Raw genomic sequence first — 27,001 nt, forward strand, 5'->3', positions numbered from 1 at the left:
GAGAATAGTAACATTCAAAAGCAAAGGAGATCAGTCATATTGTCCATAGACTCTTCTTTGGATTAAATTTAGGAAGGGAATGAAACAGACAACTCTATAAATAAACTGGAACTTTTTAAATATAAACTTGAAGCAGAGGCAAAGCCAAGATGGCAGAATAGACAGATGCTTCTGGTGAGCCCTCTTTACAACAAAGACCTGAAAAAAACAAGTGAAACGAGTATATTTATGACAAGCTAGGAGCCCTGAGCATCAAAGGCAAGCTTAGAAAACGAACTGAGGGGCAGGGGGAGAAGAGACGGTTCAGAAGCCCTCAGGCACCACTCCTGGAGCAGCAGCGGCAGCAGGCCGCAGTTTCCTCAGGGAGAAGCAGCCAGCCACACAGCCTACTCACACCTCTGGAACCAGAGAAGAATGGCGCTCTCGGCAAAAGCTAAGTACTTGCGTATATTTTACCGTGCCCCCTCAAGCCAGCTTCAGCAGCTGAATGCCCTGGGCCTGAGGTAGGCCCTGTTGAGTGCCTAGAGCCATCTTCCCCACCTTGGAGAAGGAAAAAATTTGCAATTAGGGGAAATAGATAATTTGCCAGGTCCACTAACCAGGGGAGCTCAGGACAGAAGCAGCTCCTGTCCAGGCATAAACAGTCTGTGGACTTTGAGCACCTTTCCCCTCTGCATAGACCTGTGTGGGCCTATTTCAGGAGAATAGGCCCTTGTTGGCAGACTCCAACTATTTCAGCTGTGTGGCGAAGAGGTGGGTGTTTGATGTTTGACATTGCTTTGCCTATGAAACACCTACCCACATCAGGGGCCTAAGGACTGGTAGCTCCACTTAGGTCACCCAGCCACCTGCAACAAGGGTCCAAAGATAACTGGTACCTGCCAGTCCTTACAACCAAAAACATTGGGTGCCCATGGTCCATCTGCAGAACCCACCCACCTGTACACTAGGGAACAGGGACACTATTTCCTCAGAGACACGTGGGGGATGATTCTCAGCCCCCTGCCTTGTTCAGAGTGTGACCCCCTGCTGCAACCAGATACTGGTACCTACACCAATCGCCCCTGCCCCTCTAAGACTGTAGGACAGAGCCTGTACCACACACTTGACGATCAGCTACCTGGACAGCTGAGCTAAATTCATACAAGAATAGTGAATGGACTCCTAGAATGGTATACCTGATAACAGCTCTAGCCATCTGAGGACAGGACATCAGAGCTCCAAAGGTGAAAATAATCAAGCTAGCTCACTGGAGCAACCCATTTGGGCATATTAAAGCAAAACAAAGCAAGAAGCTGTGACACAGTAAGCAAACATAAAATAAACCAATACAATAAGTTATAGATGGCCCAGAGACAGCAGTCAATATCAAGTCAAATAAAGAAACAGACCATGATCACCTCAACAAGCTCTCAAAACAAAGAATCAAGGGATTTTCTAGATGAAAGTGCAATCCTGGAATTACCAGAGGCGGAATACAAAAGATTAATATAGAGAACCCTTCAAGATGTCAGGAAGGAAATGAGACAATACACAGAACAAGCCAAGGAACACACAAATAAAGCAACTGAAGAAATTAAAAAGATTATTCAGGAACATAATGAAAAATTTAATAAGCTGGAAAAATCCATAGACAGCAATCAGAAATTCAGAAGATTAACAAAAAAATTACAGCATTAGATAACTCAATAGAAAGTCAGACAGAATTGAGCAAGTAGAAGCTAGAATTTCTGAACTTGAAGATAAATCACTTGACACTAATATATTTGAAGAAAAATCAGGTAAAAGAATTTCAAAAAATGAAGAAACCTTAAGAATCTTGTGGGACTCTGTTAAGAGAAATAACCTATGAGTGATTGGAGTACCAGAACAGGGAGGGATAAAAATAAACTTGAAGCATAAAGTGTTTTATAATACAACTGATTACTTCAGCTGCATCTCAGTCACACTGAAGTTTGAGGTTCAGAATGCCACTTGGTTGTCTGAGGAGATTAAAAGTGAGATGAAGTGTTTGACAGTAATCCTACAAAAGCCTGAACCTGTGTAAAGCAGGAAACCTGTCAGAGAAGGAAAACTTTCAAATATTTTCCACTAATAGTAATAGAAAAGTGGTAAGACTATACCCTTTCAAAGGTGGAAAACTTGCAAGTCCTAGAAAAACAAAGCAGTTCATCAAGTTTCAGCTCTCACAGGTTTCACTGTACATGTATATTTTTAAAAGTATTTTTGCCTATTCTTTGTCTCATGTAGGCCAAAAAAAAAAAAAAATTAAATCTATTCAGAAACATTGGTAAAAATGTAGTCTTCACAATCTTCTATTAATAGCATTCCTGCAAATGTGACCACTTATACAAAGCTTTTTAAAAAGATACGGCAGTGTGCTTTAGCCAGTCAGAAAACATCAGTGTCTAGACATTCTAATATAGAGAAAACATGTATTTCAGCTTATAAAAGCATATAATCAAATGCCATTTAACTCAGGCTAGGTTCTTCAGGGAAATATCACTAGGACACACATCTGAAAAATAAGGTGATTAAAAAGTACTATTTTAAATAAAAACCTTGATTAACCAAAACCAAAACAAACCTGTTGCCGCTGAGTCAATTATGACCCATAACAATCCAATGGGACTGAGTAGAACTGCCTCAGAGGGTTTCCAAGGCTGTAATCTTTAAGAGAGTAGATTACCACATTTCTTTCATGCACAACAACTGTTGGGTTCGAACTACCAACCTTTTGGTTAGCAGTCAAGCATTTTAACCACTGTGCCACCGGGCTCTGTAAACACAAAACCAAGCCTAGATAGCAACCCTATAGGACAGAGTAGAACTGCCCTATAGGGTTTCCAAGGAGTGGCTGGTGAATTCAAACTGCTGACCTTATGGTTAGCAGCCAAGCTGTTAACCACTATACCACCAGGTCTCCTAAACATCGATTCAAAAAAAAAACAAACCCATTGCCATAGAGTCAATTCCGACTCATGGTGACCCTATAGAATAGAGTAGAACTGCCCATAGAGTTTCCAAAGGAGTGCCTGGTGGACTCAAACTGCTGACCTTTTGGTTAGCACCCATAGCACTTAACCACTACACCACCAGAGTTTCCAAACATTGCTTAGGACCTTTAATTCAACAATATACTTGGAAATTACTGGAATTATGTATAATTTTCTGTGTAATATTTTATAATTAATCAGTACAATAGTTTTTCATTAAAATTAAAGCCCAAGTGTATAGCCAGCTATATTAATTGCTGGGATCACAGATTATTTATGTTCTCTCTGCTACATAATTTAGCCACTTAGCATGGAACAAAATAAGCAAGGAAAAAAATAGTGTGGAAAAGCATTTAGACTTTTACAAAAAAAAATTTTGTTATTCATTGGAAAAATGTCAAACACTATTCAGTCCAAATAAGAAAGCACTTAAAATTAGCTTATAAATAACATCTTATGTAATTATTAATAAGAATTGGTGGTCCATCAATAAGAGATGATTACAGAGTCAAATAGATCTTTGAGAAGGGTGTGAAATTTCTATTTACAAAGTTAATACCACATGTTTTAAGTCGTAGTATTCCAGGCACCCCATAGTATCTCCAGGTTATTCCTTGAAAATTTTATAACCAACTACAATTCTTTGGAATATTATGAAGCCAAATTAACTAAACTAAAACCAAAAATACAATACCTGCTAGATCTCTACCTACAGAAGTGTTGTTTAACTTTTTTTACCCATATAACATCTGAAGATACATATATTTATCTCCAATATCATTACCATTCACTTTTTCCCCATCCTACCCTTAAAGTTACTCTATGCGCCAGGAAGTGGAAAGCGTGGGCATTTTATCCCCTAGCCCAGTCCCCCAAAGAATCACTAGTAAGTAAAACGTAGAATCTATATCTCCTTTCCTGACAAGAAGACACAGTAGAACTTTAACCTTTGTGGTTCGTAATAGTCTTAATTCCGTTTCGCTAGAAGCAAAGCCTCAGATGGGGATTTTTGTCCATGTGGTTTATTGTGCTCTCAGGTGAAATATGTACAGAAGTGAGGGAAGCAGGATAGGGCCCAGGGGAAAAAAATGTAGTGGAAGCCTGATCCCACAGGGTGCTCCAGAACATGAACAGCACCATGAGTTGTCTCACCTCGAAGAGGGAAGCAGTCTTTTGTACCTGGTGTGAGTCAGTCATTGGCTGGCCACCCCCGGGAGGAGGGAGTAACCTTCCAAGCATTTCCCAGTGAGGAAGCTCCAGGCTGAGTAATTTTCAAGAGAAGAGTGCATATGTGAGCTGCTAGCAGCACCTGAGGGGTGAGTGCACTAGTCTGATAAAGGGAATCTGGGAAGGTTACCAACAGTCTCCATACAGTATTATGAAAACAATGGATTTTTTTTTCACCTTTCAAACTAAAAAAGTACTTGAGTACCAGAGATTCTGATATACCTCCACCTAAGAGAATGAATGCCCCAGAGCCCAAGCCAAGGTGTTTTCAATCGCCTCATAAGCATGCGGAAGCTGGACAATGGTTAAGGAAGACCGAAGAAGAATTGACGCCTTTGAATTATGATGTCGATGGAGAATATTGAATATACTCTGGACTGCCAGGTGAACAAACAAATCTGTTCATTAGAAGCAAGGATGGTGAGACTTCATCTCACATACTTTGGGTATGTTGTCAGAAGGGACCAGTCCTGGAGAAGAACACCAACTTTGGTAAGGTAGATGGTCAGCAAAAAAGAAGAAGACCCTCAATGAGATGGATTGACACAGTGGCTGCAACAATGGGTTCAGGCATAACGATTGTGAGGGTGGTGCAGGACCAAGCATTGTTTTGTTCTGTTGTACATACGGCCACGATGAGTCGCAACGGGCTTAATGACACCTAACAACAAAAGAGCCCAAGTGCTTTCTTACTGAGAGGGATTGCCAAAGAAACTGATACTTCCCTGTGGACCCTGAAACTGGGTATGTCTGATTTTTTGCAGTAACACCTATTTAAATCTGCTTTTAAATCCTTGTGATTTTCTTAAAAAAAAAAAAAAAATACTTCCATATTTCACAAATAGAGCCCTAGTCCCTCCAAAAGAAAGTAATCCTCATTGAACCACTAGGTACTGATCAGAAGGAGCAGGGAAGTTTGGAGTCCACTCTATCAGATGAAAAAAGTGATAACAGATAGGTGTCAAGACAAGAGTAATCTAAGACAAAAAAGAAACTCAGGTAACTACACTTCACTTTTATTGTACCATTTTTCCCTTTTGGGTGTGTGAAGAAATTATGAGATTATGAGAATTTATGAGTTTATGAGAACTTAAAGAGTTGATTCTTAAATTCTAGTAATACAAACTTAATCCCCCTCCTTAAAATCCTTTGTGTGAGTTAGCAGATTAGATTAGATTTCAAGGAAAGACTTTGACATCAAATTAATCTGAAGCCCTATGCTGGAAAGAGGCTAGTAGATATGGATTTCTAGTGGAATATGGAAAAAAAAAAAAGGTATGCCTGTGTATATGTGTAAATTAACTTTAAAGATAAATTCAGAGTTAGATTAAGCCATGAGTAGTAGCAGTTTAAGGAGACCTGGTGGCACAGTAGTTAAGCACTCGGCTGCTAATCTGAAGGTCGGCAGTTCAAACCCACCAGGCGCTCTGAGGGAGAAAGATGTGGCAATCTGCTTCCAGAGTACAGCCTTGGAAACCCTGCGGGGCAGTTCTACTCTGTCCTATAGGGTGGCTATGAGTTGGAATTGATTTGATGGCAACAGGTTTGGTTTTGATTTTGAATAACAGTTTAGGATTGCCCTATAAAGTGCCAAATTACACATACATATTTGTTAAATACGATTAATGAAACTATACACATTCTTAACAACTAATTCTATTTTCTTAAACATACTGAAGTAGACAGCTACTTCTCATATTTGAAACCCAGTTATTCAAACCCCATCACCAAACCCGAACCTCACTCCCCTTACAAGACAATATCCTTTAACCCCAAGGGCATTCATCAGTAGGAAATAAGTAACCTCTTTTGGTGTTGGACTAAGCATTAAAGTGATTTTTAAAAATCATATCTTAAATTTCTCACTTTGTTTATTGAGAGAAAGGAAAATAATGTGTCCCTTTCCCCCACTTGTCAAGGAACGTTTCCACCTTGACTTTGAATGACTTGGAAGATTTGCTTGTTCCCATACTACAAGAAGGACCCCATGATATGTTCAGTTTTGTGTGACTTGCACAGAGCATCTGGGGTGGCTTCAGTTCTCGGAAGATTCCATCTCTGGGCCATAAAGCGAGAGTGGTCAAAGAGACAGAGAATCAAGAACCACTTTTACTTAGGAACTGTCTGCTGGGCACGAACCGCTTTCCCATTCATTCATCAGCCACAGGGCCATCTCAATGCTTTTACTCTGGGAGACATAATCAACATCCTTTAAAACCATAATACATTCTCAGTCTCAGATGTATATAATTTCAAAGTCCTTTTTCTTTAATCCACATCTCTTAAAATATTACACAAGTAATAAACGAAAACATTCTCACTACAAAAATTCAAATACTATAGAAATATAGAGAATATAGAGATTAAAAAGTGAGAAAAAAATGAATTTTTTTGCATTCCACCCCATACTGCCAATATATCTTGGCCTAAGATTCACTTTATCAGGAATTCACAACTAAATGTCTTTTTGGGCATTTGCTACTGGTCTTTTTAATCCACCTAATTTCATGGCACATTTAAGAAATATTTCTGGCATGGTCTGATGATACAACAGTATGCTAGCCATTAAATACAGCCATATTAAACCTGTAGGAATCTTCTGGCTTGACTGCATATGGCTTACAACAAAAAGATTTTGCACTTCAAAAAGTTTTTTTCAGCATAAGTGACCAAAAAAAAAAAAAAAAAGGTTTCACTGACTTCTTCACTTTTCAGTTCATTATTTTTGATATGATACAGGTAGTGTCAAAAACTTATACAACTGAAGGATCTTTGAGGGACCCTTCAGGGATGATAATCAGAAAGGTGATTACAGACACTATTTTAGGAATAGCTAGGAAGGAGAATCCACAGCCACCTAGTTACCCATTCCTGCTTTTAATGGTTTCTACTATTTTATGTTATTTATGAAACTGAGGAGAAGAGCCAGTAAACTGTACAAAACTCAGCAATCCAAATATTCACCACTAGTTGAGGTCTCATATTAAATGCAGAGTTTGAAAGATACATAAAATAAAGAAATGGAAAATATTTTTTTCTTTCTCCCAAAGAGGCAAGAAATCTGGAAAGACCGTTTGTGAAGGAGTATGATCATTTACCTTTAAAAGAAGACATGACAATTAAGCGGGAAAATTATTTTTAAGCTCAAGAATTTCATCAAGAAATAAACAGGATGCAAATGCTCTTTCAGTCAAAATAGACAGACAGTCCAAAGAGAGGTTTAATTGTTAGATAACAATTGGAATATTGGAACAATTAATAAAAAGAAAATTATAAAGTAACACAGCCAAACACAATCTTAGCTCTTACATTTAAACTCCCTAAAAGAACAGCCTGTAATGATCAGCCTCAAATAGTAAAAAATATTCTAGTAGTCAATTTGTCATTTCTAACAGTGGTCCCAGAGAAAAGGGAATAAACAGCTTAGTTTTTGGATGCTTTTAGCAAGTCAGAAGAACATTGTCTTGAAACTAACATATATGAGTCCCTGGGTGGTACAAATGATTAATAAAGCACTCGACTACTAGGCAAAAGCTTGGTGATTCAAACTCACACAGAGGCGCCTCCGAAGACACCCCTGGCAATCTGCTCCCAAAGGTCAGAGCCTTGAAAACTCCACGGAGCAGTTATATTCTGCACACATGGGGTCACCATGAGTCAGAATCCACTCAGTGACAACAACAACATATAGTATATATGTAATATACTTGTGTTTTTGGGTATTATGTATAAAACATATGTTATATATGTGTGTGGAAACCCCGGTGGCGTAGTGGTTAAGTGCTATAGCTGCTAACCAAAAGGTGGGCAGTTCGAATCCACCAGGCACTCCTTGGAAACTCTATGGGGCAGTTCTACTCTGTCCTATAGGGTCGCTATGAGTCAGAACTGACTCGACAGCAATGGTTTTTGTTTTTTTTTAATATGTGTGTAATATATATATACGTATATATGTGTATATATTTATGTATGTATATATAAAAGTCCTTGAGTGGCACAAATAGTTTGCGCTTCACCACTAACCTAAAGGTTGGCAGTTCAAACTTACCCAGCAGTGCCATGGAAGAAAGTCTTGGTGATCTGCTTCCTTAAAAAGTACAGCTAAGAAAACCTTATGGACTAGTTCTACTCTGTAACATGCGGGGTTGCCATGAGTCAGAATAGATTCAACAGCAATGGGTTTAATTATATATATATACACACACACACACACACACACACATATACTACTAAACAGAGTTTTAAGGAGCCCTGGTGGCACAATGGAGCCCTGGTGGTGTAGTGGTTAAGAGCTTGGCTGCTAACCAAAAGGTCAGAAGTTTGAATCCACCAGCCGCTCCTCGAAAACCATATGAGGCAGTTTCACTCTATCCTATAGGGTTGATATGAGTTGGAATCGACTCGATGACAATGGGTTTGGTTTTGGGTTGGTAGCACAATGGTTAAGCACTGAACTGCTAACTGAAAGCTTGGTGGTTCAAACCCACCCAGTGGCTCCATGGGGAAAGAGACCTGGCTATCTGCTTTCATAGACTACAGCCTAGAAAACCCTATAGGGCAGTTCTGCTTTGTCACATGGGGTTGCTATGAGTCAGAATTGACTGGACAGCACCTAACAACAACAACAACAAACAGACTTTTACAATGATCTAAAAGAATGATGAGAGCCTAAAGACTGAACACTGTGTTATTTCTTCTGTTAGCATAATTTCCACTAAGGTATTTGTAATCACATAGTCAATTTTGATGGGTCTTCTTGTTGCTCCAATGCATTATTAATAATTTTTTTTACAAATATAACCAAGTGGTTTCCAATTTAATATTTACTTTATAAAAAAATTAGTGAAGTTTAAAATTCCATTAAATGTCTGTGCAACTTTTAAATTTTTATGGGCTTTGGTCAGTTGCAGGATTTTTATTTTTATCTCTGCTTTTTGAGGCTCAAATTTTCTAAGTTTCTAAAGCAATTCTCCTTTCTGTCCATGTTTTATAGCTTTTGCATTTCATTGTTTAATGAACTAAAATTCACTTATATATTGAAGCATTATATTCAGCTGCCAGCACCTCTCTCTATCTCTCTCTGTGTGTCTCCCTCTCGGTCTCCTTCCCTTCTTCCCTCCCTTCTAATTTCTGTCCTTTCCTTTCTAATGGCTGAGGGATGAATCTTTTCTCTTACTGCATATAAATTCCTCAGTTGCTAAGGTAGCGATTTGTTCAAAGCCTGAAATTTGATGCAGAGCAATTACCCTTAAAATATTTTGTCATCATCCTTTTGATTCAAGGAAAGAAACACTATTGATAATACCTTTATTCTTGATGTATCAAGTCTTCTAATAACTACAGGGACTAAGTAAATATAGCCTATTATGTATGTTTAATGTTGCTTCTAAGAGCCATAATACAGCTTCATATGAACTTGCCCACTTCGTGAAAGGAAATTAATATTGCCATGATTTTGGCAAAGAGATCATTTCCCCATAAAAGCTATTGAAACTACATCTGTGTTTGCTCTTTTCATGAATCCATTTTTCTTCCAGAAACACTCTTTGAACTTTCATAATTATAGGAAAGCATAAAACACTATATTCTATAATGCGTTAACCAACGTGTTCTGAATTGTAATTGTCATTGCATGCAATTTTTATTTAGATACACCCTTCCTAGAAACCAATTTCTTAGCATCAGCTAGAGCCAAGACTTTTCAGAATCTTAAAGAAAAGCATATTTCATAAATTGCAGTTGTAGTTCCCTTAAGACAGGTTCTATTTTGGTGTCTACATTTACAATAACTGAGACTGTCACAGTCATTCACCTTCATCATTAAGAAGACATATAAAGTTCCTTTCTCCTCTAAAGTTAGGATTCTAAATGTTTGCCTTGAGAGACTAACTTGCTGAGTCCTTTAAGGGTTGCATCCAAAAGCATAGAGTCTAGGTATTCAGCAAGACAAGGTCAGGTCTTATCACTGTGAGAAACCTCCCAAACTCATTCTTTCTCAACATTATTTGTGAAAAGCAAAACTTTTTATAAGCCCATTATGTGTGCCTTTGGAATAACCAAACGTGACTTGCAGAAAAGATGGTTAAAAAATGGTAACGAAATATGAAATAACAGTATATCATGCCTGTGTTAGCACCCAGCCAGCCCTTTCTGTATCAGTTTTGGTTCAAACCTATGGAAGTATTTCTGTGATGCATGAGTCCATGGGGTCTGTGCCTGTCTCAACCACATCTGGACACTGGTGTCTGAGGAGAGCTTAAATTTCCTTTTGAAAGGACATTGCAGCACCTACCATGTTGCGCCATTGTGGGATGTCCTCTAGAGGTGATGCTGTGGGAATACTATTGTGCTTTCATGCTACTAAGGAACCTGGAGGTTTTCAAGTGGTGAGAGGCATCAGTAAAACTATAAACCACTGATTAGAGTAGATTCTAGCAGCCATTACTATAAAAAGCTAGTGGTCCTAACTTGGTCCTGCCAAAGGAAATGGCCCCTGAGAGTTACTGAGACAGAAGCCCTCCAGATGGGACCCATGTCCACCACTGAGAGTCAATATTAATGGGAGCCATCATCACTGACAGCCACCACTAGGAAACCACAGATGAAGCTGGGGTGACATCCCAGTAAGGATGTCAATGTTTTTTTCTGTTGGGAATTTAAGGAAAAGATGGCAAATGTTGGCCTTTCAATGTACTGCACACTGAAAGGAAAAAGAATAATTTCCTGCCAGTAAATCTGTTACCTTTGGAGACTGTGAAACTCTTAGTATGAGCTTTGCTGGATGAAAAGACCTTGCATAAGTAGCTCAGCTTTCAGACTTCAAATAATTTTATTAAGCCTCTACTGAGTACCATCCCCTGTTATAAGTATTTCTGTGTGTTTACACACTAAATCTAATAACTCTATGAGATATGTACCATTATTATACCCATTTTACTTAGAAGGAAAAATCAAGTACACGAAAGTTAAGTAACTTTCCCAAAGTCACCAGTTTGTAAATGATGTACACAGACTTGCTAATGCCAGAATGATGCCCTTAACCACTTCTTACACTGTGTGGTAGGCAGAAAAATGATCCTCAAAGATGGCCACATACTACTAACGAAAACCTGTGAATATGTTACCTTACATGGCAGAAGCAATTTTATAAATGTGATTAAAGTTAACAATCTTGAATGGGGAGATGACCCTGGAGTATCTGCATGGGCCCAATCTAATAACATGGGCCCTTAAACATAAAGAATCTTTCCAAGTTGTGGTCAGAGGGACACGTGACTATGGAAGAATGATCAGAGAGATGCTCCCTTGCTGCCTTTGAAGATGGAGAAAGGGGTCATGAGCTAAGGAACATGGACACTCCCTAGAAGATGGAAAAGGCAAGGAAATGGATTCTCCCTAGATCTTCAAGAAAAGAATGCAGCCCTCTCAACAACTTTGTTTTAGCCCCGTGAGACCTCTGTTGATTGTAATCTACATAACTATAAAATAATACATTTGTAATGTTTTAGGCCACTAGGTTTGTGGCTATTTGTTACAGTAGCAATAGAAAACTAATACACATGGCAACACTGAAAAAGAGTTACTGAGGTATTTTCCTTCCTTAGGCAAGATTATAGATTATTTTACAAGGTTTGAGTGTATTGTATTGCATGCTATAAAATATTGCAAGAAGCTGAAAAGCAGAGTTATAAGATCAATAAGTTGCTATTATTTGGATCTTTGACATACCCAAGATGGATTCCTGTTGTTTGAAACTTAGGAGATGGCTTTTCACCAAAGAGTAGGAGGCTATTGTTCTAACGTTCAGAATACAAACTGAGATGATGGCCCACAAAATTCTGTCATCAGTGCCAAAATATTCTTTGAAGTCTCTGTATAAAATGAGGTCTTTGACACATTGCTACAATGAGTTTTTTTTTTTTCTTCAAAACAGTATCAAGGTTTTCATATTTCTCATTAGTATGCATTATAATAAAGACCACATAATGGGTTCAGATTCATTTGGTCTCTTTCATATAGCAATGTTTATATATATAAACACAATGAGAAATTAGGGTGCTGGCCTTTGCTGGAAGTCTTTTGGGAAACATTCCACCTCCACAGATAATGAATCAAATATAGGATTCATTGCTATTTTGACTAACACAGCAGCACACTGGTTGATAGGATATACAGAGAGAGAGAAAAAAGGAAACTACACCAATGAGCAGCTTCTTAGATAATGAGGTTCATATTTGAAAGGAAATAATAAAGCTTTAGGAAAAAAAACAATAAATGCTTTGGAAGACTCAAGCCACCATAGTAGTAAGCTTCAAAGCAAGTCTTCAGAACAGCAGTTGAATCCTGCAGAGCTATGTGATGGATGAAATAAAACCTGCCACAGACACCACATTTGTATTCTTTCAGCAGTCAGGTTGTAGAGTGTTGCTAGTTCCTCCCAGCATTGCAGACATGATGGCCATAATTCAGCTCCTATGGCTTGGATTCATACGAACATTATTAAAACCATTCCTGTACAATGAGCTGAAGAAAGGCAATCAAAATTAACTGGGTAGCACAGACTTTGACTGCTGAGATAAAATAATAGTCAAAACAACTTCACCTTCATCAATCAGAGATGCAGTGGCTAATATGTGGCAATAGTGTCATTTGTCTATTGTACAGAGACCCCAATAACAAACAGGGGGGGCTACAAGAGGGGCTAATACACTCTCCTGGATTGATAAAGTATGACAGCTCTGTGCTCAGTGTGGAAAGGACTGCAGGGCTTATATTTGTTGTCAAAATCAGTGCTGTCTCCTGCTATTTTCACAGATCTGACAGATTAATCATTGTGCCTGAATTGACCATTCTTTTCAAATAACCAGTTTTCATTTTTCCTTGTGAATTGGTCATTTGCATGACTGATTGACCAAAGCAACAGGCTGTTTAAAGATTATTATATCATGCCTAATAGTGCCACCATTAACTTGGATTTTGTTGTTGTTATTATTATTTTCTTAATTCTACAAGTACTACATAATCATTATAGAAAAATTAGGAAACATAGATAAGCAAAAAGAAAAAATGTATAACCACTGTTTAATGTTCAGGAATATCTCCTTCCAGATATATTTCCACACAAATATACATATAAACATACTTAACCAAAAGTAGTATCATACCACACACAGTATTTTATAACCTGTTTCTTTCATTAAGCATTCATGTCCTTCTATATCAGCCATGAAGCATTTCATTTTAAATGACACATATTCTATTGTATGGATTTACCTTTAAACAGTGCCCTATTATTAGACATTTAAATGTGGTTTGAAATTTTTTGTTATTACAAAGAACACTGTGATGAACATTTTGATACAAATTACATGTATATTGCTTACTTGTCCAGTGATTTCCTTAAGATCTTGAAGTCAAATTACTAAGTTAAAAATTATGCAGATTTCTAGAGATTTTGATGCCTATCTATAGTTTCATCTTTCAATGGGAAGGAAACAGATTAAAATGGGAAAGATAGAAATCATTAACAACCTTAAGTTAATAAGTTTCATAAAGATCTGAAATGCTAAATGAAAACCCGGGTAAAAGTATTTTAATTTGGTCCTGTCTGTTAAACCATTTACACACACACACACAGCCCCACACACCATGATCAGCAAGTAAGACACAATAATAGGCAAAGATATTAAAATATTTTCTTCTATTAATAGGAGCCCTGGTGGCACAGTGGTTAAGAGATCGGCTGCGAACCAAAAGGTCGGTGGTTCGAATCCACCAGCCACTCTTTGGAAACCCTATGGGGCTGTTCTACTCTGTCCCGTAGGGTTGCTATGAGTCCAATCGACTCGACTCGAAGGCAACGAGTTTGGTTTTATTCTATTAATAGGAGCTAAAGTACGCTTTGGTAGCTGTATCGACATACAATTCACGTACCTTAAAATTTACCTTTTAGAGTGTACAATTCATTGATTTTTAGTATATTCAGTTGCGTAACTATCACCTTGTCTAATTTCAGAACATTTTTACTATCCCAAAAAGAAACCCCATAACAATTAATAGTCACTCCCCACTTCTCTGCCACCCAGCCTCTTTTGACCGCTAATCTACTTTCTGTTTCTATGAAATTGCCTGTTCTGGACATTTCATGGAGCCCTGGTGGCGCGGTGGTTAACAGCTCAACTGCTAACCGAAAAGATCAGCAGTTCAAATCCACCAGCTGCTCCTTGGAAACGATATGGGGCAGTTCTACTCTGTCCTATAGGGTTGCTATGAATTGCAATCAATAAGTTTGTTGTTGTTGTTGTTAGACATGTCATATAAATGGAATCATAAAATATGTGACCTTTTTGACTGTCTTCTTTCACTTAATGTAATGTTTTCAAGGTTTACCGATGTTGTAGCATGAATCAGCACTTCATTCCTTTTTATTGCCAAATAACATTCCACTGTTTGAATATAAACAACCCAGTGCCAATGAGTCAATTCTGACTCATAGCGACCCTATAGGACAGAGTAGAACTGCCCCACAGAATTTCCAAGGAGCGCCTGGCAGATTCCAACTGCCGACCCTTAGGTTAGCATCCATTGCACTTAACCATTAGGCCACCAAGGTTTCCGTTTGAATATATATAAAAAAAAAAAAGTGAATATAGCAAGTTTTATTTAACCATTCAATTCATTCTTTGGGTGTTAATTAAAATTTTGTCACCATCATGTTTCAAATCCTTCACTAGCTCATCAAACTGATAAACAGTTCTATTAAAGGTCCACACTGATCTGGCCCCAACCTTCTCTGTGGCCTGATCCTCTGCCACCTTCCCAACCCATCCGCTCCCACTTCTCCAGTCGTAATGGAACTATTTGCAGTTTCCCAAATATAACATGTGCTCTCACTTTTGAATGTGCCTGCTGCATCCATCTGGAATATCCTTCCTTTTCTTATCTGTATGGATGTCTTTTACTTGACCTTTATGATTCAACTGTCAGGAATCTCTTCCTCTTGGGAGTCTAGACATACCAAGGGTAACTTAAATGCAATGTTTTTTTTACAACGTTTTATACCTTTATCACAATACTTGTCACACTGTTTTATAATTGCCTGTTTTCTTGACTTCTACTAGATTGTAAGCTCATTGAAGTCAGAAACTATATTTTGTATATCTTTGTATCTCTAGAAATAAAAGCCCAAGATGTGACAGACACTCAAAAAATGCTTGCTTTATCTACATGATAAAAAAAAATTAAGTTCATATTTTATAAATTAAGTGAATCAAGTTAGAGATTTTGTAACTATGTAGAAAGATTTAAATAACCTTTATATAAAATGCATGATACAGTGTTTTTGTTCAGTTTGTTCATATGTATTTTATATTAAAATTCTCAGTAACATACAAAGTAATGCTCATTAAACTAAATAAGTATGTATGTACAATTCTACTAAGCTTTTTAAAATGTGCATTGAATTTACAACCTAGATGTTTCTAATGCAGAATAACAAAACAGATCCAGAAATTAACATACATGAAAATGATTCAGTACCATATTTCAAATGATTTGAGAATGAAATGATTAAGAATATGCCATGAGATTAATTCATAAATCACAAATACACTTTAAAAACGAGATGAGCTCTTTTTTTTTTTTAATGCAAGTGATGTTATTTTTCTTAAACTTGGCTTGAAGAATAGTGCCTTGATTAAAATATAATCTTAGAAGCTTACATGCGTAAACTTTTTAAATGTTTTTGCTTTTTTCTATAAAAATGAAATTTTTTAAGTATACCTAGTTCTTGGTAATAGAATCCTAACCTCTGTTACTTCTGACTTATAGGGTATCTTTGTTACTAGGGTTCAGCCTGATGGGCCAGCATCCAACCTGCTGCAGCCTGGTGATAAGATCCTTCAGGTAAGACAGATAAAAGCAACACATGCAAATACAAACACTGAAATGACTATACAGTCATGTTATTAAGCTGAACTGAGTTGAATTAAATGGTTGAAAACAAGTGCTTCTCACATTTTTATTCGCCTTTATTGATTTGGAATTGAGGGGAGGGGCAGAAACCCAGTCAGTCTGACAGAAGGCTATATCCCCAGCACCTACACACTACCTAGCACATGATAGGTGTTCTTTATATTTTTATTGAATGGAATAGAATTACTTGGTAGCATAAGAATAACGGACAAATACAAGAACTTATGCATAGTTATAAAATATAATTAAGAATATGGAAGGGCCCAAATAGTGTGTCTGTGTGACTTTAGGTGAGGAAGAAGGGACTGGTCCATATTTAATTTCTCAACAGTAAGCTTATTACCATTTGAAACCTGTGAAACACATGGTTATATCTTTCTATTCCCCCTGCCCAGATAAATAAAATTATGGCTGTATATAAGGTGATTTTAATAAATATGTTGTCTGATGGAAAAAAGATTTTTCTCTCACCTAAAACTCCACATGTCAGAAAAGGGTCATTCCAGTAAACAGGTGGGCAAATGCTTGATATAACCTCATTTATTTTGCTTTCTTTATCATTCTCTCTGAATTCACTTGTATGGGAATACAAGAGGTTCTTAATCACTTCTTACATCACAGAGTAAGCCTCTTAAGTATTGTCAATGTGCTTGAGATTCAGTATTTTAACTTATAATTTTAGAAATTTCCCACTGTTTAATTATTTGGAACTAAATGAGATTGCTGATATTTGACAATTTGGAGCAATTACTAAATGTTTCCACATAATAAATTAAAGATTTAGAGGAACTCAGAAGACAGGGAGTATTAGAAAGGGACCTACTAGTCAGATCTGCTGTACAAAGATAGTCACAAGAATGCAAGGGCCCCATTCAACTCAGCTCTGAGGAGATTTACTATCTCCTATTTTCAGAACTCTCTCAGAAAGTCTTAGAAAAGTAGAAATGAAACCCTATATAGTCTAATATATATAGCAAGATTTCTTCAATAGTTTATTCTCAGAAATGTTTTAAACTATTTAGCAAGACCATAATCATCTACTCAAGTTTTCAAAAATGATAACTCTTGGAAAAGATTATGGGCTGCTGCAACCTGTGGCAAAACTGTAGTAGAAACACCATCCAACAGGCTGAAATCCATTCCATGGAGGCAGAAGATCAAGTTAGTAGTTGGTCTTTTGAGTTAGAAAATTGAAACAAAAAAGACACAGAAAATAATTTTAGATTTTTCTTTACCACTTTACTGTGGAAGTTCCAGGTTTTTGGATAGCCTAACTAGCCCTATGATCTTAAGCATTTTCCATCATGTCTAAAAAAATTCATTGCCGTCGAGTTGATTCCAACTCATAGCAACCCTATAAGACAAAGTGGAACTGCCCCCTATGCTTTCCAGGGAGCTGCTGGTGAATCCGAACTGCCGACCTTTTGGTTAGCAGCCGAGCTCTTAACCACTGTGCCACCAGGGCTCCACATCATGTCTACAGGTCTCAAATTTTTTATGTGTAAAATGAACTGAGATTTATATCTGAGGTTTCTCCAAGAACAAAAATTCAGCTGTTCAGTAATTTTATGAATTGCCATGAAACACAGCCAACAATGAACTAATAACGAAACTCTCTGACAGTTGATAAACACTGATCATTAGCAAAGGAAATGGCTAATTTTTTCTTTATTGATTTCAAAGAAATTATTTTGAATCTCAGAGTGTGAAAAAGGAAAAGAAAAAAACTAGCCAGTTAAGACTAGGAAGTTGCCTTTATCCGTAACGGAGGTAGCAAAAGGAAGATTTTTCTCTCCTGCTGATATTCAGAAAAGAAAGAATATAAACATATATACATATATATATATTCTAGAAGAGTTATATGTGGAACACAAGGGTTTAGTATTTCTCCTACCTGAGAGGTATATACGCGTTGTTGTTGAGTCGATTCCGACTCATAGTGTCCCTCTAGGACAGAGTAGAACTGCCCTATAGTGTTTCCAAGAAGTGGCTGGTGGATTTGAACTGCTGACCTTTTGGTTGGCAGCTGAGCTCTTAATTGCTGTGCCACCAGGGCTCCAAGAGGTATACAGCAACAGCAAAGGGCACAGAGGAACGAATTCCTAATGCAAGAAGTAGGAAGGAATTATAAACTCAATCAATAAAAAGCCAGATATAACACAGAAGAACTTCGCCTGGGATGTCTCTTCTCTCCACAAATGAATATCTAGGACATACATTTTATTTTTTCTATAGAACTCATTTTCATCTAATGCAAGGAAATCAAAGTCCATCATCAGTAAAAGAAAAAAGGAAATAAACTTTAATCAAATAAATTACTGTATTTACAGTTTTAGTCATACTAGTTTAAAAAGCACAAGTTGCAATTATACTTTCTGAAAGAGATAGATAGGTAGACAGATGGTTAACTGCTGTTAAGTAGACTCCTACTCATGGCGACCTTACATACAACAGAACAAAATGTTGCCCAGTAAAGAAATTTCACTAAGACATTACCCAGCAAGGCCTGATGAGTTAAGCTCTTCTATAGTTGATCTTACTTGGTGGCTGAAAATCAAAAACATCAGAGAGGTTTTGGAGGGTGGCAGTAATCATGTAACTTTTTGTATTAAGGAAAATTATTTCTTATAATGATATAATACATTTGGAGAATAAGATATTTTTAAAGAACAGTTTGATTAGAAGGCAACCAAAAACAGATTTTAAAAATATGTGTTTGTGTCTATCAGGGTTTTATTGCCTATTTGTATCCATTTAGTTTTGTTCTTAAAGTATAAAGTTCTAGCAGCAGACACCTAATAAAAGCATCAAGAAAACACTTTGGAAATCCCAAAATTAATATTGTTAAGTATGAATTAAAACATGAAAACAAAGACAAGCCAAGTATATTAGGCTGGCTCTAACTTTCCTAGTTTGGTTGAAATGAAAATAACATTAATTAAGCATCTGTATTTCATTTAAATCTCACAACAACCCTGAAAGGTATCCATTGTTGACAGAGATTAAATAACTTGTTTGCATTTTTTCTATTTTTCAATGTTGATTCTACTGGAGCAAAGTTTACTGACTTATCATATTCATCACATTTTCTATTTATTTATTTGACAAATCTGCATTAAATGTACAAAGCATTGTGCCAAGCAATATAAAGGATGCAACAGATGACTATAACTTAGTTCCTGCCTTTACACCACATCAGCCAGGATGTAGACCTGCTCCAAATTGTGCAGGGTAGAAAATGAAGGAGGGAAAGAGGAAAGAGCTGAATATCAAATGTTTAATAAAATGAACCCCTAGTCTGTCTTCTCTTAAAAGAATGCTGTCCACCAAAATGGAGACTGACCTTGCTGTAAAGAAATCCCCTGAGAACAAGGTATTGATTTTTGCAGTAATTCTTCTCGTAGCAAAAGTAAAAGGAGTAAGGTGTGATTTGTTGGGGAACCACTTTGCAAACCAAGGTAGGAAATTCCTTTGTTAATTCATTCCTTAAAGACGATCCTTTGACATATTTGACAAGAAGAAAACCAAAACCAAACCCAGTACCTCCGAGTCGGTTCTGACTCATAGTGACCCTACAGGACAGAGTAGAACTGCACATAGAGTTTCCAGGGAGCGCCTGGCAGATTCGAACTGCTGACCCTTTGGTTAGCAGCCATAGCACTTAACCACTACGCCACCAGGGTTTCCAAGAAGAAAACAGGCATTCTAAAATTACAGCAAATAAGTAAATTTCTTCAGGATTACTATTCAGTATGAGTTGCATGCCAGAGTTTCTATACAAATAATTCACAAAGTCTTTAGCTGAGTCTATTCTATCTTGCCATGTCTTTTACAAGCCTGAATTCATGAAACATTTCAAGCTGCAGTATATGTGTACACTTAAGACAGAAGACAAAATCTTTATTCTGTGAAGTTTATTTTTAATACTACAGTACAAGCCATTAAGACTTCAAAGTTTCTTAATATAAAAAGTGTAATGTAAATTTTTCACATGAACTCTGTATAAATTTAAGGTCTGTAGTTCATATTTCTTATAGAAAAGAATAAATTGTAAATGATTTTGTTTACAATCAATTTAGTATTGATTATGCAGCCTACCCAAACCCAAATATATCCCAATATTTATTGAGAATACTTCCTGAGATTCAAATTCTGAAATGGGAATTAATTCCTGTTAGTTAAAGCGAAGCACAATTACAATTGTTCGAGATTCCCCTGGTTTCTCATAACGTGTAGCTGTCAGGATTCTACACCGTGAAGGCTTTCCCCTATAGCTCTAATTTGGTTGCTGCATTTTTTAGTTTTCCTTTATCCCAATAGCTAGAAGCATTTTAAATGTGACATATTAATGTTTTGATGGATACCTAATTTATTTAATTTACAAAATGCCTGTGTACAGGTTCTTTGAATACGTTTGTCCCTTGAGGGTGAGTTTAAATCAACCAAAAATCACGTGCCCATGTCCCTAACCCGATTTCCCCTTTGAAGTCTAAAAAAGGAGCTGCCCTTCGCAGTGGATAATTCTACCAGTCATGTGGCCAAGGCTTCTCAGATGCTAGCTTTAAGTCTAACGCTTTGGATAATAAGGCTATAACAGAGTTCCTAGTAGGATTGCAGCAGGATCTGGAGAATTTCTATGGTATAAACATACATAATTTATCAATTTCACAAAACAATTTACCAGAAGTGAATCAAAGATTTATCCAGGAAGGACCAAGAGGAGGAAATCCAGAAACCCAGTGTGTTTTACAGTAAATTAATGAGTGGGATAATATTCTGAAATTGAAAAGCTCTGCTTGTTTTTGCAATCGCAAATATTATTTTCATTAACCATTAGCATTTCATGTTTAAATCATAAAAAAGGGCAATTAATAATTTGTGGTACAGAAGATGTCAAATGGAATGAAAATAAGGAGGGATATTTTCAGCAAATAGCATAAAGATTATAGTAAAATGTTCCCTTATATTTGCAAATGAGCTAATGTTAGAAATCCATTAACTACATATTCTTGAAGCATAAAATGTTCATAACCTTTTCACTTCATAGATTGTTTTCTTATTAACTTCGTTTCAACTTAATAAGCCACTCACTTATGTCTCATTTTTCATAAATCGCAATTTTCTCAAAATTGTACATATCTTATTATAATCCATGATAGTGTGTTTATATAAAACATAAGTAGCCAAATGTGGCAAAATACTTTTAAATTTCATTCATTTAGCATTAATTTTCCAAGCTTCATTGCATTTATGCTATGCAATTACCATTGCACAGCATCAGCCTGTATTTCCTCAGCCTTTTCTTCCACTCACATACACTAAACAACCACAAAACTCCAAGAGTTGAAATATCATGATTCCTCTGGTCTTCATTTTCATTGGAAAATGTCTACGCAAATGGAGAAACATAATTCTTCAGTGCCAGTAAGTCATATTCATTTTAACAGATACAATGGCAATTCTTTTTGCTCTTCTGTTTTAAGAATGGAAGAATATTCTCTAGAACTGAGGTTATATCTTCTCCTTCCATTCAAACCCCTCTTCAAGCATTTCTCTCTCCTTATGTCCCCTGGCATCAGGCATAACATAATGCAGCATATCAAAAAGTATCTCAATTAAGATTAAAAAAAAAAAAAAGAATTCATTGAGTGAACCTAAAACATTTACTGCACAACATCCCTGAGAAACCAAGATACACCAAGATACCTACCCAGCCACCAGCTATGTGATCTTCAATATTTCATGTTCTTTCTCTGGTCCTCACATTTTTGTCTTTAAAAAAAAAAAAATTAGGGCTACAGGGAAGCTAGATTAATGGAAACAGAACAACCAGAATAGAAATAATGAGAATGTTGACACAATGTGGAAAATGTAACCAATGTCACTGATGTATAGGAATTGTTAAAAGAGAACCTAATTTGCTGTGTAAATTTTGACCAAAAACAATAAAATATATATATATATATTTGAATTAGGGTTAACTAAAAAAAATGAAAGCAGAAATTCCTTCCTTTGATGTTCTCTCCTGTTCTTCTGGTTTAATGAAAACTATATTTCTTAAACAGAAGAAAATTAGTAGTAATAATAAAGAAATATTAATAGTAGTAGCTAACATTTATTTATTGAGTGCTTATAGTATGCCAGGCCTTGTAGTAAGCACTTGACACATATTAAATTATTTAATTTTTAATGAACTTTCTAAAATAATGTACTTTCTAGACTTTCAGGATCCTTCTCTTATTTTGAAGCCATTCCCAGGCAGTCTCTGGTTGTGGTCCTTTGAAGAGGCCTCTCGAGGCTCACCAAAACTCTGATTTAGATTCAAAACATTTCTGGGGACTAGAATTACAGGTAAAGCCCCAGTGTTCATTTGGCTCAATGATATAATTTACCAATCTGCTTATTTCCTTCTGGGAGATTAGCCTTACTGGCATGTGGTTTATTGCAAGCAGATTCAGATTCAAGTCTAGAGTCAATCCAGCTCTCTTCTTACCCTGCCCTTTCCTGTGTGCTATAGAAGGCTAGAGTTAATTGGTACCACTAGAAAGTATTTGATTATTTTGGATTTCCTGCTGCCTTCCTGAACACTCCATTTTGGTCTCCTTCAAGGATGACTTCTCCTGCCTGGGTCTCTTAGGAACTCAGAGTTTCATGTCCCCTCCTCTCAGCACACTGGGGCCCATGAGAATCTCTGTCTTTCAGTTCAACCAGCTGGCTAAAGCTAGCTTTCTGACATCCTTTGGCAGAAAGGATTGGGCCCTGTTTTCACCTTTCCCATCCTCATTTTTCAAAATGTCTAGGTCAGTAGCAAGCGCTGCCTTTCAGTTCTGCTTTAATCTTACAAAAAGCTGCATCACCATCCTTTTCCAATTTGATGTCCTTCCTTTCACAATGCTCTCTTTTAATCTTATTTTCTAACAAGTCTCTTAGTTTTCCATGTGGTCAGTACCAAGCTTTGGTAAGATCTAATCCTTGTTGCTAATGAGGCAACTCTGATGTCCTTCCTAACCTGCAGCCTCTCATTTCCAAATACATGGTCAACATTCCTCTTGCATGCTTCACCAGTTCCACAAAATCTATTATCTTCCCAAATAAGCTCATTTTCAGTTAATAACGTAACAAGTAGATTCCTGCTTACTCCCTTATCCAATCAGATGCCGAATTTATAGATTATACCTACTAAAAATGTCCTCCTATTTAATCCATTTCCTCTTGAGTCCCCTGGCACTGCCTTAGCATATAGACTGACTTAGTCTTTCTACTCTGGAGAGAGAAAGCTCACATACAGTTACAACAACCCAAAGTTGAACTAAAATAAGAACGAGCAATTCAGCATTTCTGTAGATTCTAATTTAGGACTAAATGTTATTTCCACCAGTATTTTTAGAATAAGTTAAATTAACTCTGAGAAGAATCTGAATGGGAATCACAGCTTTGCAACCACTGTAAAGAACAGAATTATGTTAGGAGGTGATATAGCAACAATTTCTAAGGGAAAAAGTGTTCATTATTTTGTAGTAGCCAATGAAATGTCAGTTCAAATCACTCGAAGTGATCATAGTCTTATTATTTCAACCACGTTTTGAGCAATATAATGAAAAGGGATATTACGGTATCAAATGATCTACCCTAGCCCTTTTCCTTGCTGTGTGACCTCAGGCAAGTGGCTTGATCTATCTGAGGTATAGCTGTTTTATTTATAAAAAGACAGGCTTAATCTAGATCATTAGCTTTCACACTGTTTTCAGGAGCACTGTAGGGTTGGAGGAGTCCCTGGGTAATGCAAATTGTTAATGCACTCAGCTGCTAACTGAAAGGTTAGAGGTTCAAGTTCACCTGGAAGCACCTTGGAAGAAAGGCCTAGATATCTACTTCTAAAAAACCAGCCATTTAAAACTTTATGGAGCACAGTTGTATTCTGACACTCACAGGGTCACAATGAGTCAGAATCAACTTGCACCTGGGGGTGTTGGAACATGGTGTCAAGTAAGCAGTGCCCCCTCCTGTCCCCATACATCTGTCTCTCTTTCTTTCTGTCCTTCTGTCTCTGTCTCCAGAACACTCTGTTTAATTTTAAATTTTTTCATATTGGGCTATTGATTTTCATTTTGAAGACAAGTTTCTGCAAATCAATCCCACCTCCCATAAAGACCCTCCATATTAACTGAAATTATCAACTGTTCACATTGGAGGGCTGGAGGAGACTTCAGGCATATGACAAGACAAGGACTTGGACTCCTCTGCTAATCACACTTCTGCTAGGTGTGAGTACCAGGAAACTTTTCTATGTGCCTCAGAGAAACAGCTTCCTCAGATGTTTTCCCCCTTCTCTTTGCCCTCCCCTAAGCTCTCCTAAGCTTCCCTAAAAAAAAAAAAAAAAGCTTCCCTAGCACGTTATTATTTACCTCTTGAGATGCTAATTTAATCCAACACACATTTTTTGAGTGTTTACTGTAGGGAAGGCATTTCCTACATTGTTTTTAGGTATGTCTGTGGCTTATTTCCTGTTCTGGATGGTCAGCTCTTTCATGGAAGCCTCCCTGTTTCATCTTTTTCTTACCTCCAATCCCCAGTGTCTAGCACAATGCCTTGGACAGAGCACACAATAGACATTTTTGACTGAATAAATAAAGAAATAATCACGGTGGAAGTAGTCCAGCTTTCTTTAAAGATCTCTTGCTACGTAACAGCTATAATTAATTAACAGCTATGATTAATTTGCTATCTGGATTTTGTATTACTCATTTGCTTGACACTGATATTATTTTTAAATCCACAGTGCCTACCAAAAAAAAAAAATTGTTGCCATCGAGTCAGTCCCAAGCCATGGTGACTCCATGTCTGTCAGCATAGAATTGTGTTCCATAGGGTTTTCAGTGATTGATTTTTCAGAAATAGATGACCAGGCTTTTCTCCCAAGATACTTCTGGGTGAACCTGAACCTCCAACCTTTTGGTTAGCAGCTGAATATGTTAACTGTTTACACCACCCAGGAATGAGTGTGATAATGGATAACATGCTATATGTATCCTCCAAATCTTATACCATAACTTTTCCCTGAAAACCTGGGATATATAAGTTTCATATAAATCCCTGAAAATTCTTGGAGAGTTTTGGGTTCATTGCAATTCTAGGTTTGTGTCGACAGACACAAACTCTGAGCACTCATAAAGTTATTTTTAAGGTTTGATATTCAAGAACTCCATTACTAAAGTCAAATTTTAATTTCACAGTTAAGGTATGCCTTTAGGTCAAATGAAGACATTAAGGTAGTTGTTGTTGTGCGCTGACAAGTTGATTTCAACTCATAGTGACCTAAAGGACAGAGAAGAACTGCCACACAGGGTTTCCTAGGCTGGAATCTTTACAGGAGTAGTCTTTTCTCCCTTGGAGCCACTGCTGAGTTTGAACTACTGACCTTTTGTTTAGCAGTGAAGTGCTTAACCGTTGCACCACCAGAGCTCCTTAATAAGCTCTTTAGTATTGCCTTAAAATTATGGTGAAAGAAGCATATATTTCACCTGTTTGCTATGACACATGATGTCAAAAATAGATGAAAGTAGAGAGGCGAATGTACCATATGCTGTTTTCTGCATCCCACATCACTACCACCGGAAAAAACATCGAACAGGACGTAGCTGTCTGGTTTTCACTACAACTTAAAGCAAGAAATTTGGGCTGTGTAATACACCAAAGTTCTACTCATCTACTATTTCATGACATTCTAGAAGTCAATCTCAAATTTGATAGGTATTTTCATTAATGAAATGATTAAGTGCTCAATTACTAGCCAAAAAGTTGGCAGTTTGAACCTACCCAGAGATGCCTTGGAAGACAGGCCTGGTGATCTGCTTCTGAAAGGTCACGATTCTGAAAACTCTACGGAGCTGTTCTATTCTGCACACTTGGGATCACCATCAGTCAGAATCACCTCAACGGCAACTAACAGCAGCAACAAAGGAATCCATATAGTTTAATTCAACATTATACTGATTATGTGGATTTCTATGGGTTTACATTTTTGTTTCCTAATATTTCCTTATGGAGCCCTGGTGGTGCAGTAGCTGTGAACTACAGCTGCAAACCAAAAGATCGGCAGTTCAAATCCACCAACCGTTCCTCAGAAACCTTGTGGGACAGTTCTCTGTCCTATAGGGTCACTATGAGTCAGAATCAACTTGATAGCAATGGGTTTGGTTTTTTGGGTAATATTTCCTCATTGGTAGATGTACTATGGTTTAAAAATGCAATAATTTAGGACCTTCTCATATCACATTATTCGCCAACCAATTTTAATGACCCTGTGATAAACTATAAGGTATCAGATGACTTTCATCTAAGTTACAAAGGTTGTACAGTTTTGCTAGAGATGTACGGCTGCTTTAAATTCTAAAAAGCTAAAAGCAGTGAAACATTCTAAATGATTGGTTATTTGAAATACTATTTACATTTTAAGAAATAAAAAAAAGAGTAAATAAAATAATCAAAGCAACATGTATCCAAAATAAACCAATGGAAAATTGAAAAATTCAACCAATTAACCGAGTGTATTACCTGTATTTTGCCAAGCAGTCAGTATGACTGTTGCTTCTTTTCTGAATTAACTGAGTCTTAGACTGCAAGGCAAACCGGTACATAACTGTTAATCATTGCATTTCCAAGATTTATCCCTATAAGCTTTCAATAAGATTGTATTTATTTTTATATACTCATGGCAGTGAAGATTTATGGGACCCACTTCTCTATTAATAATAAAAAAGCATTCCAATGAAGACAATCTGCAATTCAATGTAGAGAAAACCAAA

General features: G+C 36.9%; 1 protein-coding gene across 1 annotated transcript in view; it reads left to right on the top strand.

Annotated features, from left to right (window-relative positions):
* The window catches only part of LOC100675854 (leucine-rich repeat-containing protein 7), a 143,940-nt gene that overhangs the window by 115,191 nt on the left and 1,748 nt on the right, over positions 1-27,001 (top strand). The window contains exon 12 of the mRNA XM_064279959.1: positions 16,070-16,127. Within this exon, the coding sequence (XP_064136029.1) occupies positions 16,070-16,127 (58 nt within the window). The remainder of the gene's footprint in view (positions 1-16,069; positions 16,128-27,001) is intronic.

This window comes from Loxodonta africana, chromosome 3 (assembly GCF_030014295.1).
Source record: "Loxodonta africana isolate mLoxAfr1 chromosome 3, mLoxAfr1.hap2, whole genome shotgun sequence".
NCBI lineage: Eukaryota > Metazoa > Chordata > Mammalia > Proboscidea > Elephantidae > Loxodonta > Loxodonta africana.